This window comes from Aedes albopictus, chromosome 2 (assembly GCF_035046485.1).
Source record: "Aedes albopictus strain Foshan chromosome 2, AalbF5, whole genome shotgun sequence".
In the NCBI taxonomy this organism is placed as follows: Eukaryota; Metazoa; Arthropoda; class Insecta; order Diptera; family Culicidae; genus Aedes; species Aedes albopictus.
In genome coordinates, this window is record NC_085137.1 from 418,585,570 (window position 1) to 418,607,177 (window position 21,608).

The following is a 21,608-nucleotide window of genomic DNA, read 5'->3' on the forward strand; positions in this document are numbered from 1 at the left end:
CAGATCAGTCGACGCACCAAAATCTGAATTTTTCAACTCGAACATGAAATCTTACAGCTATACGCTAGTGAAACCTGGTGTGTATCAGTGGAGAACACTCAACGGCTGCAGGTCTTCATCAATAGATCTCCAACATGGAGCTCCATCGTCGATGTCATCAAAAGCCGATAGCGACAGAAATTCGGGAGCGAAAGTGGAGGTGGGTCGGTCACACTCTACGCAGGGGCGGAAACGAAATCTGCAAGCAAGCGTTAGATTGGAATCCAGCAGGATATCGCAGCAGAGACAGACCCAGAGGCTCATGGCGGCGCAGCCTCAACAACGAAATCAAGCAAGTCGACAGAAATTTGACCTGGCCACAGGTCAAGGCGATGGCTGGCAATTGCCCAGGATGGAAATCTTTCAATTCGGCCCTCTGCATCACCGTGGGTGCCCAGGACTGAAAGTAGTAAATAAGTCTCTGGTGGATTCAAATAGTTTTTAGAGGCGTTTAAGGGGGTTTCAGTGGGTTCATCAAGGGTTCTCAGAGTGTTGCCAGAGGGGTTTCAAGAGATCTCAGTTTCGGGAAGCCTAGGGGCGATTTTCAGGGGCTTTTCGGGAATTATCAGAGACGTTTCAGTGGGGCGGACGGACGTTTGAAGTAAACTGTGCCGACCTAGGTGCAGATTATTATAGTGGATCTCGTCATCCCCGGACCAGCAAGCACTTCTCGGTGTGGGACGATTGCACTATAGGATATCAGGCGGACAAAAATCAGAAAAGTGACTTCCACTAATGCTTGTCCTGAAATTTTCTATCGATAATAAACATATAAACTAAGAGAAATCTAGAATTTCAAGTTTCTAGCTGATGTAGTTACAAAGATATTGAGTATCAAATTTGAGTAAAGTTAAAATATGTAATTTTTGCAAAAAAGCAACACATAATTTCAAATCGATATTTTCTAACTAATATCATCATTATCTATTGGTTTCAATACATCATTGGTAAGATAATGAAGCAAGCTTTCCAACAAACACGTGGTTTTGTGAAATAATTGAGCCATTGTATGAAAAAAGGTACAAGAAGAAGAAGAAGTTGAAAAAGGCATGAGATTCAAATTTTGATAATCGGTATCTTTTTTTTCCCAAACATTCCCAGGCTCAAAATCAGTTTATGGTCAAGCTTTAGGTCTACTCTAATGATTTTGTATGCGAAATGCTGCGGTAAACTGCGGTCTTGGGAGATTCAGCGTTTTTTACGCACGAGACCGCCCGGGCGCACCCCTTGAGATTTAACGACAATTCTCAAACATTCTAAGCAAATTCCCTTGGAATTAATTTTTGAAAGTAACTACACAATAGTGTTGATCATTCTAAGCACAAAAAAAAAACAAAATAAAAATTTAAAAAATTAAACAAATTCAAACTTTTTATATATTATCAGTCATTTGACCATATTGAAAATACGCCCTTTTCAAAACTTGGTCGTGATGTTTAAAAATGTCCATAAACAATATATTTTAGTCGAATCAACTACAGAATACTAACAATTCCTCGAAAATATGACGAAAATATTTTTGTCCGCCTGCTTGTATGGGAATCCCCCATAGTGGATTGCTTCTCCAATAGAGCAGCATCCTCAGTAGGTTCCGGCAGCATTCGGCGGATCTTCGGCGGTTCAACCAAAAGGTTTCGAAACTAAAACAATGCCACCGAAGTCACTGAAGGAGAACAATAGTTTACTCGCTGCCAGCGGATCCAGCGAATCGGGTGAGATCTCTCCATAGAGTAGTGATGTTTATAAATAGGTTTATATTCTCATATTGGAACCTATGATAAGAAGACTTTTTGAGGCACTTGGGTGCATTGATTTATATCATAAGAATAATAATAACAGTAATAACCTTGTCGCATTACATACCTATAGTGAATCCTTGCAAAAATTCCGACTCCTTGCTATTTACGTGGGCGTCGGTGAGTCGCTGGCCTCTTGTAAAATAGATATCGTCCTTTCCTCTCGATTCCTTCTCATCCTCGTAGGAAAAATCGTGTTGCTTTTCGTATCAGAGAGCGATCAATGGCACTTAAGCCAAGGCTTATTAGCCAGGACACAGTGAAAATGCCTGTGCCTCATCCCTGAAGTAAGAAGGCCCATGGAGTGACAAAATCTTTTAGCTATGTCACTCCCAACGTTGCTGTTTAAATTCACTACACTTACACTTACACTCACACTAACCTATCTACATGCTCTACTCTAATACACTTACACAATCTGAATCTTGTCGTATCACTCGCTTATAGTGATTCTAAAATCAACTCATTCTAAATATCCAACTCCTTGACAGATTGGGGGCGTCGGTGAGTCGCTGACCTCTAGTAAAGCAGGTGTCATCACATCTTTTCCTATCCTTGTAACGGAGAAGATGGGCGTGGCCGGCAATGGAAGTTTTCATGACTTTTCTACTTCAAACTCCGATTGGATAGCTGTTCGTTCCCAAATATCTATCCAAAAATAATTGGAATAAGAGTTTTTAAGTTTTTAACATGGAAACTTCCAGTATGCAATCTACAAATTACTCCGAATTACCACGCCGCAACGTAATTTCAGAGACGTTTCAGTGAGTCTCATGAGGCTTACGGGATGTTTTAGGGAGTTTAGAAGGTCTCAGGGGCTTTTCGGGGGTTGCAATGAGACTCACTCATTTCCGGGAGTTTCAAGTGGTTTCAAAATACGTTTCATTGAAGGTTTTAATGGTGGCTCAGGGGATTCAATGTGGTCTCAAGGGTGTTCAACGGGGTCTCAGGGGCATTTCAGTGAGTCCCTAAGGACTTCAGGGAGTTCCAGGGATGTTTAAGTGGATTTCAGGAGCGTTTTGGACTATTTTAGGAGATGTGAGGGGGTCTAGGAAGGTTTCAGGGAGATTTAGAAGGATTTTTAGATGCTTCTGAGTGCGTTTAGGGGTTTTTCGGGTGGAGTTCTAAAGAAGGCGTTAAATGAGAGCGTTCAATTTCTATTACATAGTTTTAATTAAAATTTATGTTTTATAAAGCATTTTGTTAGACGTTTCAAATCAACTGTTTTTCGTATGAAAGTTCGTTGTAAAGTTTATTAGCGGGCCCATTTATTTACATCCTATTTTTAGTAAGGTCAACAACGGCGCAGGACACGTCCTTACGGCCATCGAGGAGGGAAGGGAATGTTACTATGACAATCATTGCTATGGGAGCTGCAAATCTCTGCATCTTCACGATTGTCTTAAGAAAGAATATTTGTTAGTAGGGTAGGGTGGGTCTGTGTATCAATAGGTCCGCTCCAGAGGCACGTTCTTCTCCATTTGGGAAATTTATGCCATAATATCTGCGTATTGTAGGGTACATTGTCAATCCTGATATGGCTTTGATCATCGCTTATTTGATTTAATTCACTTTCGATTGGTGTTTCTCAGTGAAATCGCAGTTTTACTGTACGTTTAAGCCTATTTTTATTTTATGGTAATCTGCACAAAATATCCGCCGAGCATTCGTCTTTGGGGCGGCACACGTATTTGTTATTAATTCAAATATAGACGAAAGACTTCCGTCGTCCGTAAGGCCGTAAGCCAAAGCATAAATGGTAATGCACGCGTAAGTTTTAGGTATAAGTTCATGTCCCATCGGCTCGCAATGTCTTTTTGAATATTTTTAACATAAATACACTTTTCACGTTACCTGGTGTGATATATCACTCTAAAACAGTGCGTTAAAGCGTCAGATCTACGACTTCAAATTATGATCTTCAAGGTGACTAAGCGGCCCGGACGAAATGCATTCTTAATGTACTACAGGGGATACTCAAAATAACTGTAACTACTGTAAGATTGTGGAATATTGTACGTTTTCCAATCTTTTTTGAAGCATTCGACGGGTAATCTAATGTAGTTGCATGGTATAATCTCAGAAGTGACCATGGCCAGAGGCTACCGGAGATAATCCGTAAATTGACAGGACATATACAAGAAGCAAAATTTGTCTTGCAATTGTGGAAATGATGAAGTTAAATTAAAAAAAGATATTTTTAGTTAGTACATAGATAGCAGAATCATTTCTTGAGACAATGGTCCATCCAGATTTTAAATCCACTAAAAATCAACAAAATTGAGGCCATTTCTCTGGAATCGGCTCCCTTTTAAAGTTCCGGATGTGGCCAGACACATTTTTCACTCAAAACATATCATGTGAAAAAGAGGTTGTGAGAAATAGACCCGATTGGCCATTTCCGGAACCACCCATGTGCCCCAAGGGACATTTATTTTGCTAAAGAAATGAAAATGTCCCCTATTACAAGTCCATTTTTCACAACAAGTCTCTTTAAGGGCTATTAGTAAAAAAACATGAAGAATGAGCTGTAATACGATAAGTATCAATGAAGAAATGACAACTTCCCCTACAACAACTTCCCTCGGGTAACCTGGATGGATCCGGAAGTGATCATTCGGGTCCATTTCTCACAGCACGGCTTTTTTTTACGGCTATTTATGTAAAACATGAAGAATAAACTGTCACTCGACATGTTTTGCTGAAAAGTTGCAAATTTCCCCTACTACCGGTTCTCCCGAAGTATCTGGGTGGTTCTGGAAATAGCCACTCGGGACGATTGCTCACATGAAGCAAAGAGCTATCACACAATATGGTTTGAGTGAAAAATGTGTCTGGCCATATCTGGAACCTCATAATGGAAACGATTCCAGGGAAATGATTACAACTCCATTGATTTTCGGCTGATTTTCAAGTTTAATGAACCATCATTGTACTGATGAAATATCATTTTTTAAACCTTATCATTTTCAGATTTGCATGACAAATTTGGCTTCTTAGACATGTCCTGTCCGGTTCTGTCACATTCGCCCGAAAACCATTCGCCCGAATTCCAAATGCCCGAATGACAAACGCCCGAAAAGACCATTCACCCGAAAATACCATTCGCCCGAAAACCATAATAATCTAGAACACTTTTCTGAAATCAGTTCAGGCGTCGTTCACGCGTATGGCTGAACACCATTATCAACTAAAAGTAACTGCAACCATTTTCGTCAGAGGTTTTTGTATTCTTTGATTTAAGACTTATACTGTTACAAACATTTTCGGAAATATAGCTGTGGAAACATTGATTGGAATATCCCTTCTTTTGTTAATAGGCTTTTCTTTCTAATTTCACCAGAAATTTGCCCTTCTTCTGTTGTTGTTCTGTTATGGGGAACCTTGACGTTTTACATTTTACAACTTCTGGATTCCAAACATGATTTCAAAAGAACAGCTTGTTCAAATAAGAATGCTGAATTCTCACGAATTTGGTGTTTTTCTCTATACGTTAGCTCACACGTTTTAATTTTTATCAATTATTGTTCATTTAAACGAAACGTGGTTATTCCGAGTAGATCAGTCGTGAACACTATTAACTTAAAAGTGTTGACTACTCTGTGCTGAAGTAGTGTCTAAATCCTTTCGATCAACAATGCTAGAACAATTAATGACCTACTAGGGTATGTGTACCATCAGTAATCTTACGCTCCCATATTCATCCTATTCGCAAACAAGCGATTACGGCACTGATTGATTCCGTTCTTTTTGTTTTCATGGGTGCTCACTTCTAACAAAAAATACAAAAATAAGAAACAAAACAAACATCGCTTCAATCCTTTGTTTTTCGTAGGATGAAAATGGGAGCCACATGCTTAATAAGGGAACCACTACCCTATGTAATATTTTCACAAGCAATTAGGCCTTCTTCAAAACATAGGCCGTTCTTCCAAACTAAGCTAATATGATTATTATTGGCGCTAGTCCAGCTGTTCTTGCGATTGGTCGGATACTAAGTACACCATGGGCCTGTCCTTAAACTTTCATCAAGGCAAACCAGAAAAAAACTTGTTCTAAGAAATTGCATGGAATTGGCGGTTGACTTTCGGGTGAATGGTCTATTCGGGCGTTTGTCATTCGGGCGAATTTGACAGAATCGTCCTGTCCATCTTGAATGGAGCGTTACGGCGTAAGATCTACCACTTCAAATTATGAACGACAAAGCAACCCAAATGAACTAAATGCATCGTTATTCTATTATATTCAACTGGTTGCTTTTGTACCACTTCCATTTCTATACCTAATGCATGGTAGTACGATGAGCACAAAGATTAGCATGGGTCATAGAGCTCGTTTTTTCAGATTAAGCTTTTTTTGACTCCATTTCGGGTCCTGAACGACTGTACAAAAATTGAGCACGATCAGTCATCCCTACACTTTGCGCAACGCGATTGAAATTTGTATGGGATTTTATATGGGAAAACTCACTTTTTTGCATATTTCTTATAAAAGAATAAAAATATTCTGAAAGTATTGACCTGATTATGTAAAAGTATAGCTTCAGAACAAGTTTGCCGAAGACCGCAAAGCGATCCGAGTCTTGTAACAAAAGTTATAACCAACTGATCGCATGAGTGTGCTTATTTTTTAACATGTAAAGGAATAACATCAATAATAAAATCTCAATTTTTGGCCTGACTTTCGAAGAGTGTATCTTTTTCCACATGCATCTTTCAATTACTTACACTGTGGTGCATAATTGATCGGACAAACGCCGATTTTCATACAAAATGGCCAAGTTTGAGATGCTGTAACTATGGTTTGGTTTGGTGGAATGAGCTGAATTTTGACACGGAACTACGAATATGCTGAATTTTGTGTATACAAAGTATAAAATGTTTTCGTTCACAGGTCTGGGCGTGGCAAGGCGTTGAAAATATTGCAAAAGTGATCGGACAGCGGTACCCATTTGATTTACACGCGTGCCGCTGTCCGATCACTTTTGCAATATTTTAAACGCCTTGCCACGCCCAGACCTGTGAACGAAAACATTTTACACTTTGTATTCACAAAATTCAGCATATTCGTAGTTCCGTGTCAAAAATTCAGCTCATTCCACCAAACCAAACCATAGTTACAGCATCTCAAACTTGGCCATTTTGTATGAAAATCGGCGTTTGTCCGATCAATTATGCACCACAGTGTACATTCTAGTGTAGATTTCCATAACCACGAAAGGGTCGAACCCCCAACCGTCAGACTCCCTTTTCTATCTAATTATATTATTCTGATTCATACAGTGTTGCCAGTTTCACAGAATTCACCACAACAACTCCCACCCGTGAAACTGGTAACTTGCTGAATCGCCATCCTACCTATTTGTAAGATTCGTTTTAAACGACATGAGAAAATTACTAGAGCTGCACAACGTGATCGTTTCATTCACGTTTATTCCTCCAGGGTCATAAACCACAAACATTTTTGTCAATGATATCACTACACTGTCTATCTTGTACAGATTCAAATCCCGCAACGCTATCCCATACTCATGGAATTGACAACTACACGGAGAAATCAAACTACCTAATTTTTGGGTCGATTTTACTCAAAGCTGAGTATATCGAATAAACTTGTTACCCAAAATTAGGTTGTTTTCCCTCTTTTCCTCACCGATGTTGTCAAAAAGAAACAGAGATGCATCTACCCAACGGAGGTCCTTGAGCCCAATAAGCCAATTTTGGGTAAATGCAGGTTTACTCAAATTTGGGTTGAATGAGGGGGGTCTTGGGTTGAATTTACCTACTCTTAAGTAAATGTTTTTGCTGGAGGTGAAGGCAATTTACCTAGTGTGAGTTTAATCGATTTACTCAAATTTGGCTTATTGGGCCGAACTATGGGATTGCGTCAAAAGAACTCAATTTTGGGTAGTTTGGCGGTTCCGTGTACATTTATTTTTGGTCGCTTTTGTTGGAATCTCGTCATCGACCCAGACTCCATAGTAATGATGCCGCAAGCTAATCCAGTTTTTCTCATCTCTATTGTTTTGCGCTGTTGCGTGCGGTCGTAGTTGAACGTTCGGCTGCCGTGTTGAGATAATAGACGTCTGCTGTAGACCATTTGTGTTGAATTCGGAGGTAGTGCAAACAGGTGACGGTGTTTCATCTATCGAGTGCGGTTCGTTTGTCGAACCTTTTCGAACATCTTCTTTTGCACCAAATTGTTTTTTTACCTCGTCCTTCTTGGCTTCAAATTCTAAACGTATTTTCTCTAGAGCCATTTTATACTCTTCTTCAATCGCTGCATTCTCTCGCTGGTATTCATCTTCGATGCGGCGTTCCTCATCTTCGTAATGTTTCCGCCATACCGCACCTTGCTCTTCGAGCAATTCCAGTCTTCGTGCTGCAGACTCCATTGCAAACTGTTCAGTAGGCAAGTAGAATCATTGAAGTTTGTTGAGGGGATGACCTTTCTTCGGATTAATCACACCTATTGAAAGCAGCTTTTTAGTTAAGCAGCTTCAGTGCTGAAATAATGATTTATTTATGAATCTATTAAATACCTATTTACAATTTCAATTACTTACATTCTAGTGTAGATTTCCGTAACCACGAAAGGGTCGAACCCCCAACCGTCAGACTCACTTTTCTATCTAATTATATTATTCTGATTCATACAGTGTTGCCAGTTTCACAGAATTCACCACAACACATCGGATCGCTTTTTTTTCGACAAAGTTTTTCGACACATCCTGGGCTACATTAACGGTTATATGGTATAGGACAATTTTGAGCAACTTTCAAGAAAATTACGAAAAAGTATGATTTCCCATGTAAAATCCCATACAAACTTCAATCGCGATGCGCAAAATGTAGGCTAAACCAATCATGCCCAAATTTTGCACAGTTATTTAGGACTACAACGGGCATCTTAAAAACTTTGATCTGATTGAATCTGATCAATTTTAAATTTTCCCATACAACGTTGACCCACCCTAACGAAGATATTGCTGTGTGGTGTTGTTCCTTTTCCAGTCCCATTGATGGTCCATTAAGAGATGCCGTGCGCCAATATGCAAGAATCGGGGTTTGTTAGAGCCATGGGACCATGGTCACAGTATCAGTGGCTCCCTAGGGGAAGAGTGACGACGAAAAATTTGCAAGGGCCAGGCTGAGAATCGAATCCATGTCCATAGTCTTGTGACACGAACGTGTGACTAAATTGCGTCACGGGCCCGAGCTGATTAAACCTTTGCACTATCGAAAAATTCACTTAGGGTAGGACGGGGCAAGATGAGCACCCTAAGGATCACGTTGAGTTTATTGAAAGTTAACACAATTTTTCAAAGTACCTCTCAGTACCGTAAAATGAGGTGTTAAGGGACGGAAATTTTTTTCGTTCCCATTAATTCATGGGTTCTACTTCTTAAAACATTCAGGAAAAGCAGTCCGATCATTGTCTTGCTGCCTGCTTTGCATATAGATTACAAAATTTGGCGATTTTTTGGAAAAATTGAAGATATTAAACAAAATGTTCGAATTTTTGGAAAATATGAAAATGGGGTGTTAAGGAACTTAAGGAAATGAATGTAAAAGTTCTTATATATCAAAGAAATATAACAATTGATTAACTGCAAACAGTGACTGTAATATTTCTTCAACATCACCGGAAAAGATTATCATAATCCTGAAGGTGCAGGGACAGTTTCATTGTCCTCTACTGTTGTATATGAGTTTTTTTTTTGTTTAATCCTCGAAATCTGAAAAAAAATACCGTCAATTGTACCTGAGTGGCTTCAATTTTTAACAAACACATTATTCATAGTTACTATTTAGATTAACCAAATTGAATAGTTCAGACTGACCAACAGGTTGTTAACTAAGGATGTGTATTTACAGTTTTTTATTCACTTAAAAACTCATTTATATTGAAATGTTTTATATGCAAGCATCATTAGATGGCCCAAGGTGTAAACTGTGTATTCAGTGCAGATATTTCTACTCTGGAGTATTGCTGGTAGGTCGTATTTTAGATTCTGAGATATTTTAGCAGCCATGAGTCATCTTCATACATACTTTCTTTTGCAGGAGCTAGTGGCAGTCTGATTTATTTAATACATATATGGAACAAGTGAGCATATTCCACGTTTTCAAAAAGCTGTCACGTTTTTAGCGCCAATCATTAATGATATTTAAATAAGAAAACCGACGGAACATCTATTTTGAAGAATACGCCCTCGTTGAAACTTAACAAAACTCCTAAAGAACACAAACATCTGTAAAGAGGGGACTACTGCGGCATTGAGTAATAAATATTTGATCAATTTTCTATCTATATGTATCAATCTAACACTTGTTTCTAAAGATCTATGTTGTATTAGTTGAATATATCATCCATATCAACTGTTGGGATGTCTATGACCCAACATGAAATCCGTAATACTTCATTCAGGAAAGTAACTGTTATACAATGAATCAATCGCCTCAAAACTTCATGATACAAATAAAAAAGTTATATGAGAAATTTAATCCCCTAACACCCCACCAGTTTATGAAACTAGACTTTTTTCACAAAAAATGTCGCTGTTCAGAAACTATCTTAGTTATATCAAATATTTTGCCCTAGTTTCGTTTGAAATGAGTTGTGGAACACCTTACGATTACTCACATATTTTACCTAATAATATTTTTAACCTCACAAATGAATGTTTCATTGGTAGCGAAATTGAGAAAAAGCAATGCCGTTCTATTTTTGATGTCTAGTGTCCAGTTGAAAACGTATTTCTTATGAGTGGTAATCCTTATAGTATGCCTTTATTTCCAACACACATTTGAAGCGAATTTGGAATTAGTAAATCAATTTTTATACGGTTTGGCGATTTTTCAAAGTAGTGTGTGAAGATGAATCCCTTAACACCCTATGAGTTCTTAACACCCCATTTTACGGTAGTTCTTTTCTATATCTTGTTTTATATCACCCATAAACATGGGAGGGTCCAAAATTCACAATAAGGATGATTTATTTGACTAAACAAAAAAGATGTTTTATGGTCAGTTCGAACATGCTACGGGGCAAGACGAGCACCCCTACGGGGCAAAAAGGGCACTTCATTAAAATCCCAATATTTTAACAATAAATTGGTCATACAGTGATTGATATAGTGAACCTTGTGTATAGCTATGGTATCACGTTCTAAAATTATCATTTTTTTCGATTATTGAAAAAAAAAATCGGTTTTATAATACGTTATACAAAATGGCCAGAAAAACAATAAACGATTATTAGGTTGCTTATTTTTAGAAATTAACTCAACCAAATAGTTGCAGAGGTTACGGAAACCAATGTTCGGCACTACTGAGTGGATTACAATAATTTCAAAATATTTTCTATATTACCATCGTGAACAAAGGGATCTTACCCCACTATAGGTAAATAACTTAAATTGAATAAATTTTGATGTTTGTTTTTAGAAAATATTTTCTAATGTAAATTAAAATGCTTTGCAGTAAGCTAGTAATGTTGGCTGATAACCAGAATTATGGTAAAAATTTGATTCTGACATTAAAACCTTATTTTACTCTGATGATTTCTTATAAGAAAATGCTAGAAACCCATGCTATTGACTTATTTGACGATATTTTTTAATTCGTTCATTATGAAGTACCTTTTATCAGGTTTACAAACAGGATGAATATTATTCTAACGGATTATGAAGTTGTTTGGGCAAAATTCATCATAAAAGTAGTAAAACGGAGGAGTGCTAATCTTGCCCCGGGTGGCCATCTTGCCCCGTCCTACCCTATCGGGCTAGAATCTGCCTTTGTACCTATAGACACGACAGTACATAGCTAGAAAATCATTTCAGTAATGTTTGACTGCACATGATTCGGGAAAGCTGCCAACAAACATTAGAAGAACAATGAATCACTTTGGTGAGCGTCTTCGCATTGAACTTCGTCCCATTCAGTTGTCGTATTTAACATTTGGCTAACTTCAGCACTTGCCACTTGCCAATAAATCATTGCTGACAACTACTCAAAGTTCATATTGACTTGATTTGATCATTCGCAACTAACTTGCATTTTTCTCTTCTTTTTCCAGATTTTCCTGCTACTTTTTCTATTGCTATATCTTGGTAGTTTTGCATTGATAGGTCGCTTCAGACGTCGCGACCGAGAGGATTTATTCTCCACTGACGACGATGAGATTACCGTATATAGGATTAGGTAAGTTCACCGTTTGACGACCACTTACTGTTCGAAATTGAGTTTAAGGAGACTTCCTTAGTGCAACAACAAACGAATCATAAAACAATAACGCCATTGGTTTTCCCCAGTTTATGCTTAATGCCTTCGGCAACAAAAGAGTCCATTTCCGGCTGCAGTCATAATAAAACAAAATCATCTTTCCTTCCACCTATTATTTTTTGTTGCAGTTTATGGTTGTGCACATTTTCATTGGCAGTGGCAGTGGGTGCAGCGCTGCTCCTCCCAATATCGATCGCCAGCAACGAGGTACTGATACTGTACCCCAACAGTTACTACGTGAAGTGGCTCAACAGTTCGCTGATTCAAGGTGGGTACATATTAGCGTGGTTCAAAAAATCGTTTTTGCTCCACACCGCTTATTTGATTCCTAACCAGATTCTATGTCTTCACCCAAAATTTGAGCTCATTTGGTTGAAAATTGAGACTGCACAAGCCCTTCAAAGTTTGTATGGGAATTATTATGGGAAAACGATGTTTTTCATTCAATCGACGGTAGCATTTCCCCAAGTGCCCTAGAGGGTTAGTTGACCCTTGGTACTCCTGGGCTATTCAATCAGCTACAACTTTGCCGAAGACCGTATTCAAATCGGACGCCTTATTAATTAGTTATCGATTTGTATCCAACTGGACAAACATTAACAGTGATCCTTCAGCTTCCCAGCAGGCAACATTGCTGCATATGGCGCCAAAGATAGCACACTGAAATCATGGCTACTATGTTTCACTGCAAAATGCAGTGATGCCTACCGAATAGTTTATCCATCATTAGTAGAGATTTAGATTCTGGATAAAAATCGGTAACTAATTAATGAGGCGCCCGATTTGAATGCGGTTTTCGGCAAAGTTGTAGTTGATAGAGTAGCCTAGGATTACCAAGGGTCAACTAACCCACTAGGGCACTTGGGGAAATGCTACGGTGAATTGAATGAAAATTATCGGATTCCCATAGTAATTCCCATACAAACTTTGAAGGGCTTGTGCAGTGTCAATTTTCAACCAAATAAGCTCAATTTTTTGGAGAAGGCATATAATCTGGGTAGAAATCGAATAAGCGGTGTGGAGCAAAAACGATTTTTTGAACCACGCTAGTACATATTGTATTGTGGGAGGCAAGGCAATGCAAGCGAAGTAGGCACATAATGCGATGATGGGTGCGATCAATCTGTGATGATAGGATGCCAAATAGGTGTGCAGTCCGTCATGCAGGATGGATTGCGATTCTTTTGTTTCATAAACGATTAAAGTGCTCTAATGTTGAACAGGAAGATTGTAAATCATTTCCTAGAAATTGGACCATCATCTTAAGGCGAAACTGGAAGCATTTTCTCATTTTTTCGGTTTTTGATTTTTTATTAAATAACGAAGCAATATTTTCAAAATCGGTTTTCGTACACATGTAGAGTATGGATCAAGGTATCTTCTGAATTTTTTTGAGGTGGAAAATCCCTGGCCAAGATCACAGGGTTCGACGGTATTAAAGTGAAGGATGTTAATTGTAATTCCTGTAATGAAAATATCACCTTAAACACTTTAATGCGCCTCCAACGGTTCATTGCGAACCGGCTGCTACAGATGGAGTATGGCTGATTTATCAGAAATGCTCGATAAACAGGAGGGATCTGCTGGGGCCTAGTAGTTTCTATACCCAGAAAACAGTTCTGGTCTATTGAGTCTGGGAAGGTTTCGAGAGTCGTTGTGAATCATAATGCAATTTTTTGTGTTTTGTGACGAGTCTCGGAATCTTTTTTGAGTTAGCAGACTTTGAACTGTTTCCTGGGCTTCCCACTATTCGGTTAATTTTAACAAATACACTATACAAATACAAATTTAATTCAAATATGAAATAATTAGTAGTATCTCGCGTATTCAATTTGCTAATACATAGTTCTCAACATTTGATGTGCTTTCGTGATTCAATTTTCTCTATAATTTTCAATATCAATTTAAAATAACTAAGTAACTAATAGTGGGAAGTGCAGCATTTAACAGTGCTTGCTTATAGTTTCGAAGCTAACGTGTGATCAAGACGAAATCGACAAAAACCGACTACTTCGACTTTGACTAACGTAGACTATTTATGACAAATTAGATTTTTCGACTGAGTGTATGAAAGGTTTTCTTTAATATGGACTTATTTGGACCGATGCTGATAGTGCTGATAGGGATGTGGACGAAAGACAACTTTCAAAGATAATAAAAACAATACTAAAATGAGGATCAACGAAAATGGACATAACAAACACATCGACTATCTAACAGATCATAGGCACACCAAAGATTACTGAATTATAGGGCACAGCATAAATATGAACAATAACATTCTTTAAAGCTTGACATGACAAAAAAAAAACAAATACAAAATTGACCATATGACAAAACCGAAACTTTCACACCTTCTACCGTAACCTTCTGAGTCAGTACGCAACAGTGTCTTACTGGACGACATGTTCCGTGCACGGCTGGTGAACTGCTTCTGAAGGATTACGTACTCTATCTAGACCTGTGCGCCGCCGCGCCACGCCGCCGCCGCCGACACTTTTTGCCCCACGCCAACGCCGACCGCAGTATCGGCGGCGCGCCATACGCCGATGTTTGTCACGCCGCCAATTTTCATTTTTCACGCCGGTGATCAGTGCACGAACAAAATTTTGTTTACATAAAGTTGAGATAAAATACTAATTTTCTTTCAAAGATTCCTCTAAATCAAAGAATTCTTCAGAAGTCCCTTTAGAGTTCTCTTCAGGAATTTCTTCAAAGATGTCTCCAGTAGTTCCTTCAGAGATTCAGGGATGCCTCTAGGAGTTTCAACATGCATTTTTTTTCAGAAGATCTCTCAGGAAGATCTCGACAGAAGTACCTTCAGTTTTTTTTTTCTGGAGGATTCAAGGATGCCTCCTAGAAATACATTCGAGGTTCATCCAGAAGATTCATCAGGGGTTCCCATAGGAGGTCGTTCAGAGATTAGTTAGAGAGTTTCTCCAGGATTTTTTTTTTCTGAAATTCCTTCAGGAATTCATTCAGGAGTTTTTTTTTCCTCCCCTGTTGGGGAAATTAAGCCACTGCGTCCAATAGGCTGAACTTTTGTGGCATGTCCCGTTTTGATATTCGCATCTAGCCAGCTAATTACCATGTGCCAAGTAATCAGCTACTGCCACGACGCGTCGTCTCCCAGTCAGGTGCAATGGAATTGATAAACTCCAAGAACTTCCCAGGTTTTGTAGACCAGATCTCACTGGGTTGCAAGCAACCACTATTTAGAAATCTTTGCCTGCGCGTGTATAAAGCACCACAACTGCAAAGCAGATGTTCCGAGGTTTCACGTTCCGTATTACAGAAACGACAGATATCACTCTGAATATGGCCAATATTTTTCAAGTGATACCTGCTCGGGCAGTGTCCAGTTACTAGGCCAGTGTATGTACATAGAGCTCTCTTGTTGAGCTCTAAGAGCTTTTTGGTTTTATAAGCATTTGGTGTTATAAATTTGACTGATTGCCATTTTTGACATCCATCCAATTGGATATCACCCTCTGCTCAGCCCAGCGTTTCAGGTCCATTTTAATTGTACAGTTTGATATACCACAGAATGGTTCTGGGCCAGCAAACTGTAAATTGGAACCACTTTTAGCAAGCTCGTCTGCCATTTCATTCCCTTCAATGCCACAGTGACCTGGAACCTAGTATAAGTTTACTGAATTCCCTTTCCCTTCAGGAGTTCCTTCAGGAAATAGTCCAGGAGTTTCTTCAGAGATTCCTCTAGGAGATCTCTCAGGAATTCCTCTAGAATTTCAACAACGGGTTCCTCCTGGCGCTCAGTGTTCTTCAGAAACCACTCCAAAAGTTCCATCAAGGGTACCTTCAGGAAATTCCTCCTGGATTTTTTTCAACAATCCCTCCTGAAATTCCTTCAGGGATTCCTCTCGGTATGCCTCATGGAAAATTTTCAGAAATTCTTTCAGCAGTTCTTTAGGGATTTATCTAGGAGTTCCTTCTGATATTCCTACAGAAGTTCCTCCATAGATTAATTCATGAACATTTTCGAGGATTCATGCAGTATAGTACTTCTTACAAGGAATGATCCAGAAGTTCCTTCGGTAACCTCTTCAGGAGTTCCTTCAGGAGTTCATTAGGAATTCCTTCAGAGGTTCTCTGAGCTACTTCAACAGGAGTTCGCTCGGGTAATCTTTCAGAAGTCCCTTCAGAGATTCTTTCAGGAGGATTCATAGATGCCTCCTGGAGATCCATCAAGAGTTTCGTTAGAAGTTCTTTCGGGAATTCTAACAAACGGCGTAAGACATAAGTATAGGAGTTCCTGCAGGGATTCCTTCTGATGTTCATTTGACTTTGTAATAGCTTTTCCAGTCTTGACAAATCTCAAATACAGCTATTTAATCTTGTCCGACGTTTCGGTTACATTTGGTATCTTCCTCAGGAACTCAACTATTTCCGATTTTTCGTTCATTGTTGTTCTGTCGAACAATGGTTGTCGAACGGATTGAGTTTTCTCTCACAGCAGTTAACGATTTTTGGATTCGACTGCGATAGAATTTAACTTTGAAATGGCTTTTCTAGTCTTGACAAAATTCGAATACAGCTATTTTATAACGTTCTTTTAGAAATTCATACAGAAGTTCTTACTGAAATAAGTCCTAGAGTTCCTTCATAGATACCTCTAGAAGTTATCGGGATTCATGCAGATGTTTCTTCAGAGGTTCCTCCTGAATTTCTTCAGGGATTCCTTCAGAAGTTCAGAAATGTCTCCAGGAGTTCTTTCCGAGAGATCCAGGAGTTCCTTCTGAGGAGGATCCAAGGATTCCCCTAGAAGTTTGTTCAGGGATTCCTACAGAAATCCATTCAAAAATTAGAAATATAAACAAGCATATCTCCAGGAGATTTTTGTGGGATCTCTTATGGAGTTTCTACAAGAATTCCTCAAGCATTTCCTTCTGGAATTCCTCAAGGAATTCTTTTGGGGACTCCTCCTGACAATCTTTCGGGGATTCCTTCTGGAAATCCTGCAGGGATCTCTCTACCCAGAAAGATTCCCTCGGGAGATTCCGCTGAAAATCCTTCAAGAATTCCACCTGGAAATTGTTCGGAGATTGCTACAGGAATTCTTTCGGGGATTTCCCCTGTAATTTCTTCTGGGATTCCTCTAGGACTTCCTTCAGAGGTTCCTCATGAGATTCCTTCGAGCATTCCTCCTGAAATTTCTACGGGAATTCCTCCTGGAATTTATCAGGAGATTCTTCAAAGAAATCATTTGGAAATTTCTCCTGGAATTATTTCGAGGATTCCTCTTGGAATTCCTACGGGGATTCTTCCTAGATTTCCTTCAGGGTTTCCTCCTAGACTTCCTTCAAGAATTCCTCCTGAAATTCTTTCAAGGATTCCTCCTGATATTCCGTCGTGGATTCCTCCTGGACTTCCTTTGGGGATTTCTCCTGGACTTCCTTTGGGGATTCCTCCTGGAATTCCTACGGGATTCCATCGGGAATTCGAAGATAAAACTTAAACTTGCTTCTTGGAATTCTTCCGGAGATTCCTCGTACAATTTCTTCGGGGGTCTCCGCTAGAGTTCCTTCAGGAAATTTTCCTGAATTTCCTCTTGGAGATCTTTTCTGGAATTCCGTCGAGGATTCGTCCTAAACTTATTTCATGGGTTCCACCAGAAATTCTTTCAGATATTTCATTTGATACGGTCGTGGATTTCTCCTGAAATTTCTTTGATGATTCCTCTTAGAACTCCTTTGGATTTACTCATGGAATTCCTTCGATAATTTCTACTAAAATTCATTCGGCATTTCTCCTGGAATTAATTTAGTAGTAAAAAGAAAATCGTGTTAAATACTGTTTCGTTGAATTCCACTATCGAGGATTTCGCTATCGCTATCGGATTCCTAATAGAATTCTTCCAAAGATTCCTTCGGAAATTCCTCCTGGACTTTTTCCAGGGATTTCTCGTTGAATTCCTCCGGGGATTCATCCTGGAGTTTCTTCGGAGATTCCTTCTAGAGTTGTTTCTGGGATTCCTCCTGTAATTTCTTCGGCGTTTCCTCTTGGAAATCCTTTGGAGCTTTCCCTTCCAATTTCTCCGGAGATTCCTCATGGGATTCCTCCCAGAATTTCTTCGGGGTTTCTTTCTGGAATTCCTTCGGTGAGTCCTCCTTCCTGAGTTCTCCTGGAATTCTTTCGGGGATTCCTCTTGTAATTCCTTCGGTCCTATTAGATTTTCCCCGGAATTTATATAAAGATTCCTCCTGGATATATTTCGTTGGTTTTACTTCAAAATTCTTTGGGGGTTATTTCTTGAATCCTCCTTGAAATTCCCATTGAAATTATTTTAAGGATTTTTGCTGGAATTTCTTTGGTGTCCTGCTTGAACTCCTTTGAGATACGCGCTGGTATTCTCTCGTGATTTTCTCTTGGAATTGCTGCGGGAATTCCTCACAGAGTTCTTTCGGGGATTTCTTCAGGGGTTCCTCCTCTTGAAACTCCTTCGAGGATTCCGCTTAGAGTTCCTTCAGAGATTCCTCTCGGAATTCCTTAAGGGGGTTCCCCCTGGGATTCCTGCAGGGATTTCTTCTGGAATTCCGTCGGGTATACCTCCTGGACTTCGTTCGGAGATTTCTTCTGGCGTTCCTTTTGGAAATCCTTCGGGGATTTCTCCTGAATTTCCTTCGAGTATTCCTCCTAAAATTCCATCGTTGATTCTTCCTGGATTTTTTCAGGGATTCCTCCTGGACTTCAACGAGGATTCTTCCTGATTTTTTCCAGAGATTTCTTCTGGAATTCCTTTGAGGTTTCCTCCTAGAATTCCTTTTGGGGTTTCACTTCAAATTTCTTCGGGGATTCCTTCTAGAATTCCTTCAAGGATTCCTCTTGAAATTCTTTCGGTAGGTCCTCCTAGAAATCCATCAGGGATTTCTCCTGGAATTCCTTTAGAGATTCCTCTTGGATATTTTTCGTAGATTCCTCCTAGAAATCCTTACGGGATTCTTTCTCGAATTCACTTTGAAATTCCCACTGGAATACTTTCGAGGATTCTTTCTGACATTCCTGTTAGGATTCCTTTGGAGATTACTGCTGGAATTTGCTTGGAACTCTTTTGGGATTTCCTTGTGCAATTTCTGCGGGAAATTAATTTGTACTTCTTCCAGGGCTCCCTCATGGAATTCCTACGAGCATTCCTCCTGGAACTCTTTCCGAGATAACTCCTAAATTTACATTGGGGATTCCTTCTGAAATTCCTCAGGGGATTCCTGTTGGAATTCTCTTGAGGAATCCTCTAGGAATTCCTTAGGGAATTCTTCATAAGTTTTTCCAGGGATCTCTCTAAGAGAAATTCTTGAACTAGCAGAAGTTTCTTAAGGGTTTCATGCAGCAGTTCTTGTAGGGATTGTTCCAGAAGTTTCTTCATGGATTCCTCCAGGCTCCTTCTGGAATTCTTTTGGAGATAATTCCCGGAAATCTAAGGTTCTAAGAAAACAAAACGAAAACTGTAGCAAAACTGTATTTTTGCCCTTAATTTGCAATGGAGTAATGCAACATGCACTAAAACGGATACGGGTATAGGTCGAATTACTGACCACATTGACGGACCCGAACAGGAATAAAAAGGTGTTCAGTTCATTCAAACGTAAGGTTATAAGTACACAGGGTCAAATATTTGACAAATGAACTGAAGAAAAAACATCTGCTTGACACTAATGAAAATTAGATCGAGTCAAACAAGATGTTTGAGCATTGGTTTCTTTTTGGTTAAATACTTCATCCTGTGTACTGGCATGTCATCAATGGTTATGAAAAGCAAAAACTGGACTACAAATTATACATCAAAGACAACTTCTTCGATTCGCAAATGTTGACATTACAGTCAAATTTTGGCCACGCCGATTCACGCCGCCGCCGCCGCCGCCGAAAGCTGCCACCGGCGTGACGCCGATGACGCCGCCGCCGCCGGCCAATAATGGCCCTCACGCCACCGCCGAGCAAAATAAAGTCGGCGCACAGGTCTAACTCTATCCTATCCAAAGGCAGAGAAGAGAAGGCCATCTCCCGAGTCAGAAATTGATAAATATTTCATGCTGTTGGTCGCGACACCTAGCGGTTGAAGCCACACTTTTTACACGGAAAATTTCAACCGTGTTGACACGAAAAAGCAAAGTATTTCGGAGGCAGGTACAACAACTCAAAAACTGATTCGCAAAAAAATTGTTTAATTACAATGTATTTCGGGGACACAGACAAAGTTGCTTATCTCTTAAAACCGTAAATAGGGTACGCTATACAATAGTGATGGGAATATGTATAAAATCGTTATGATAATTGAGAAAAAAAGGAATAACATCATTGTTATGCTTTATAACAGCCTGCAATTGCAAAAAACACCTTTTCTACGTGTACCATATTATTGTAATAGTGGTCATAACAACAATTGATATGCTCTCAATGAAACAAAATTTCGAAGAATAAGATAAGTAATAGCGTGGTTCAAAAAATCGTTTTTGCTCCACACCGCTTATTTGATTCCTTACCAGATTATATGCCTTCTCCCAAAATTTGAGCTCATTTGGTTGAAAATTGAGACTGCACAAGCCCTTCAAAGTTTGTATGGGAATTACTATGGGAAAACGATGTTTTTCATTCAATCGACCGTAGCATTTCCCCAAGTGCCCTAGTGGGTTAGTCGACCCTTGGTAATCCTAGGCTACTCTATCAGCTACAACTTTGCCGAAGACCGCATTCAAATCGGACGCCTCATTAATTAGTTATCGATTTGTATCCAACTGGACGAACTTAAACAGTGATCCTCCAGCTTCCCAGCAGGCAACATTGCTGCATATGGCGCCAAAGATAGCACACTGAAATCATGGCTACTATGTTTCACTGCAAAATGCAGTGATGCCCGCCGAATAGTTTAACCATCATGAGTAAAGATTTCGATTCTGGATAAAAATCGGTAACTAATTAATAAGGCCTCCAATTTGAATGAGGTCTTCGGCAAAGTTGTAGCTGATAGAGTAGCCTAGGATTACCAAGGGTCAACTAACCCACTAGGGCACTTGGGGAAATGCTACGGTCGATTGAATGAAAAACATCGTTTTCCCATAGTAATTCCCATACAAACTTTGAAGGGCTTGTGCAGTCTCAATTTTCAACCAAATGAGCTCAAATTTTGGGAGAAGGCATATAATCTGATTAGGAATCGAATAAGCGGTGTGGAGCAAAAACGATTTTTTGAACCACGCTAATAAGTAATCATCGATATGACGTCATCTGTTCATTTATTTTGATTATACCTGAAATAATCAATACACTTTGAGCCATGCAGTTGTTTTGACGTTTATACACGACGGAAACGAAATGGGCAGAAACAAAATAAATCGAGTCGATTTTTCACGCCAAAAATTTATCACTTTTCGTGTGTTCGGTTTGTTCTGAGATGCCCTTCTCTTCTCTGCCAAAGGCCTAGTGAACTGTCGTTGTCCGCGCAAACGCGAGACGCTTGTGCGTACAGTGATGG

The 21,608-nt window shown here is 39.4% G+C and overlaps 1 protein-coding gene across 1 annotated transcript in view; it reads left to right on the forward strand.

Annotated features, from left to right (window-relative positions):
- The first annotated feature begins 1,687 nt into the window (after positions 1–1,687).
- Positions 1,688–21,608, forward strand: part of LOC109426769 (protein Lilipod) — a 46,670-nt gene continuing 26,749 nt past the window's right edge. Inside the window, exons 1-4 of the mRNA XM_062848559.1 lie at positions 1,688–1,751; positions 7,118–7,167; positions 11,916–12,040; positions 12,250–12,389. Coding sequence (XP_062704543.1) covers positions 1,688–1,751; positions 7,118–7,167; positions 11,916–12,040; positions 12,250–12,389 — 379 coding nt within the window. The remainder of the gene's footprint in view (positions 1,752–7,117; positions 7,168–11,915; positions 12,041–12,249; positions 12,390–21,608) is intronic.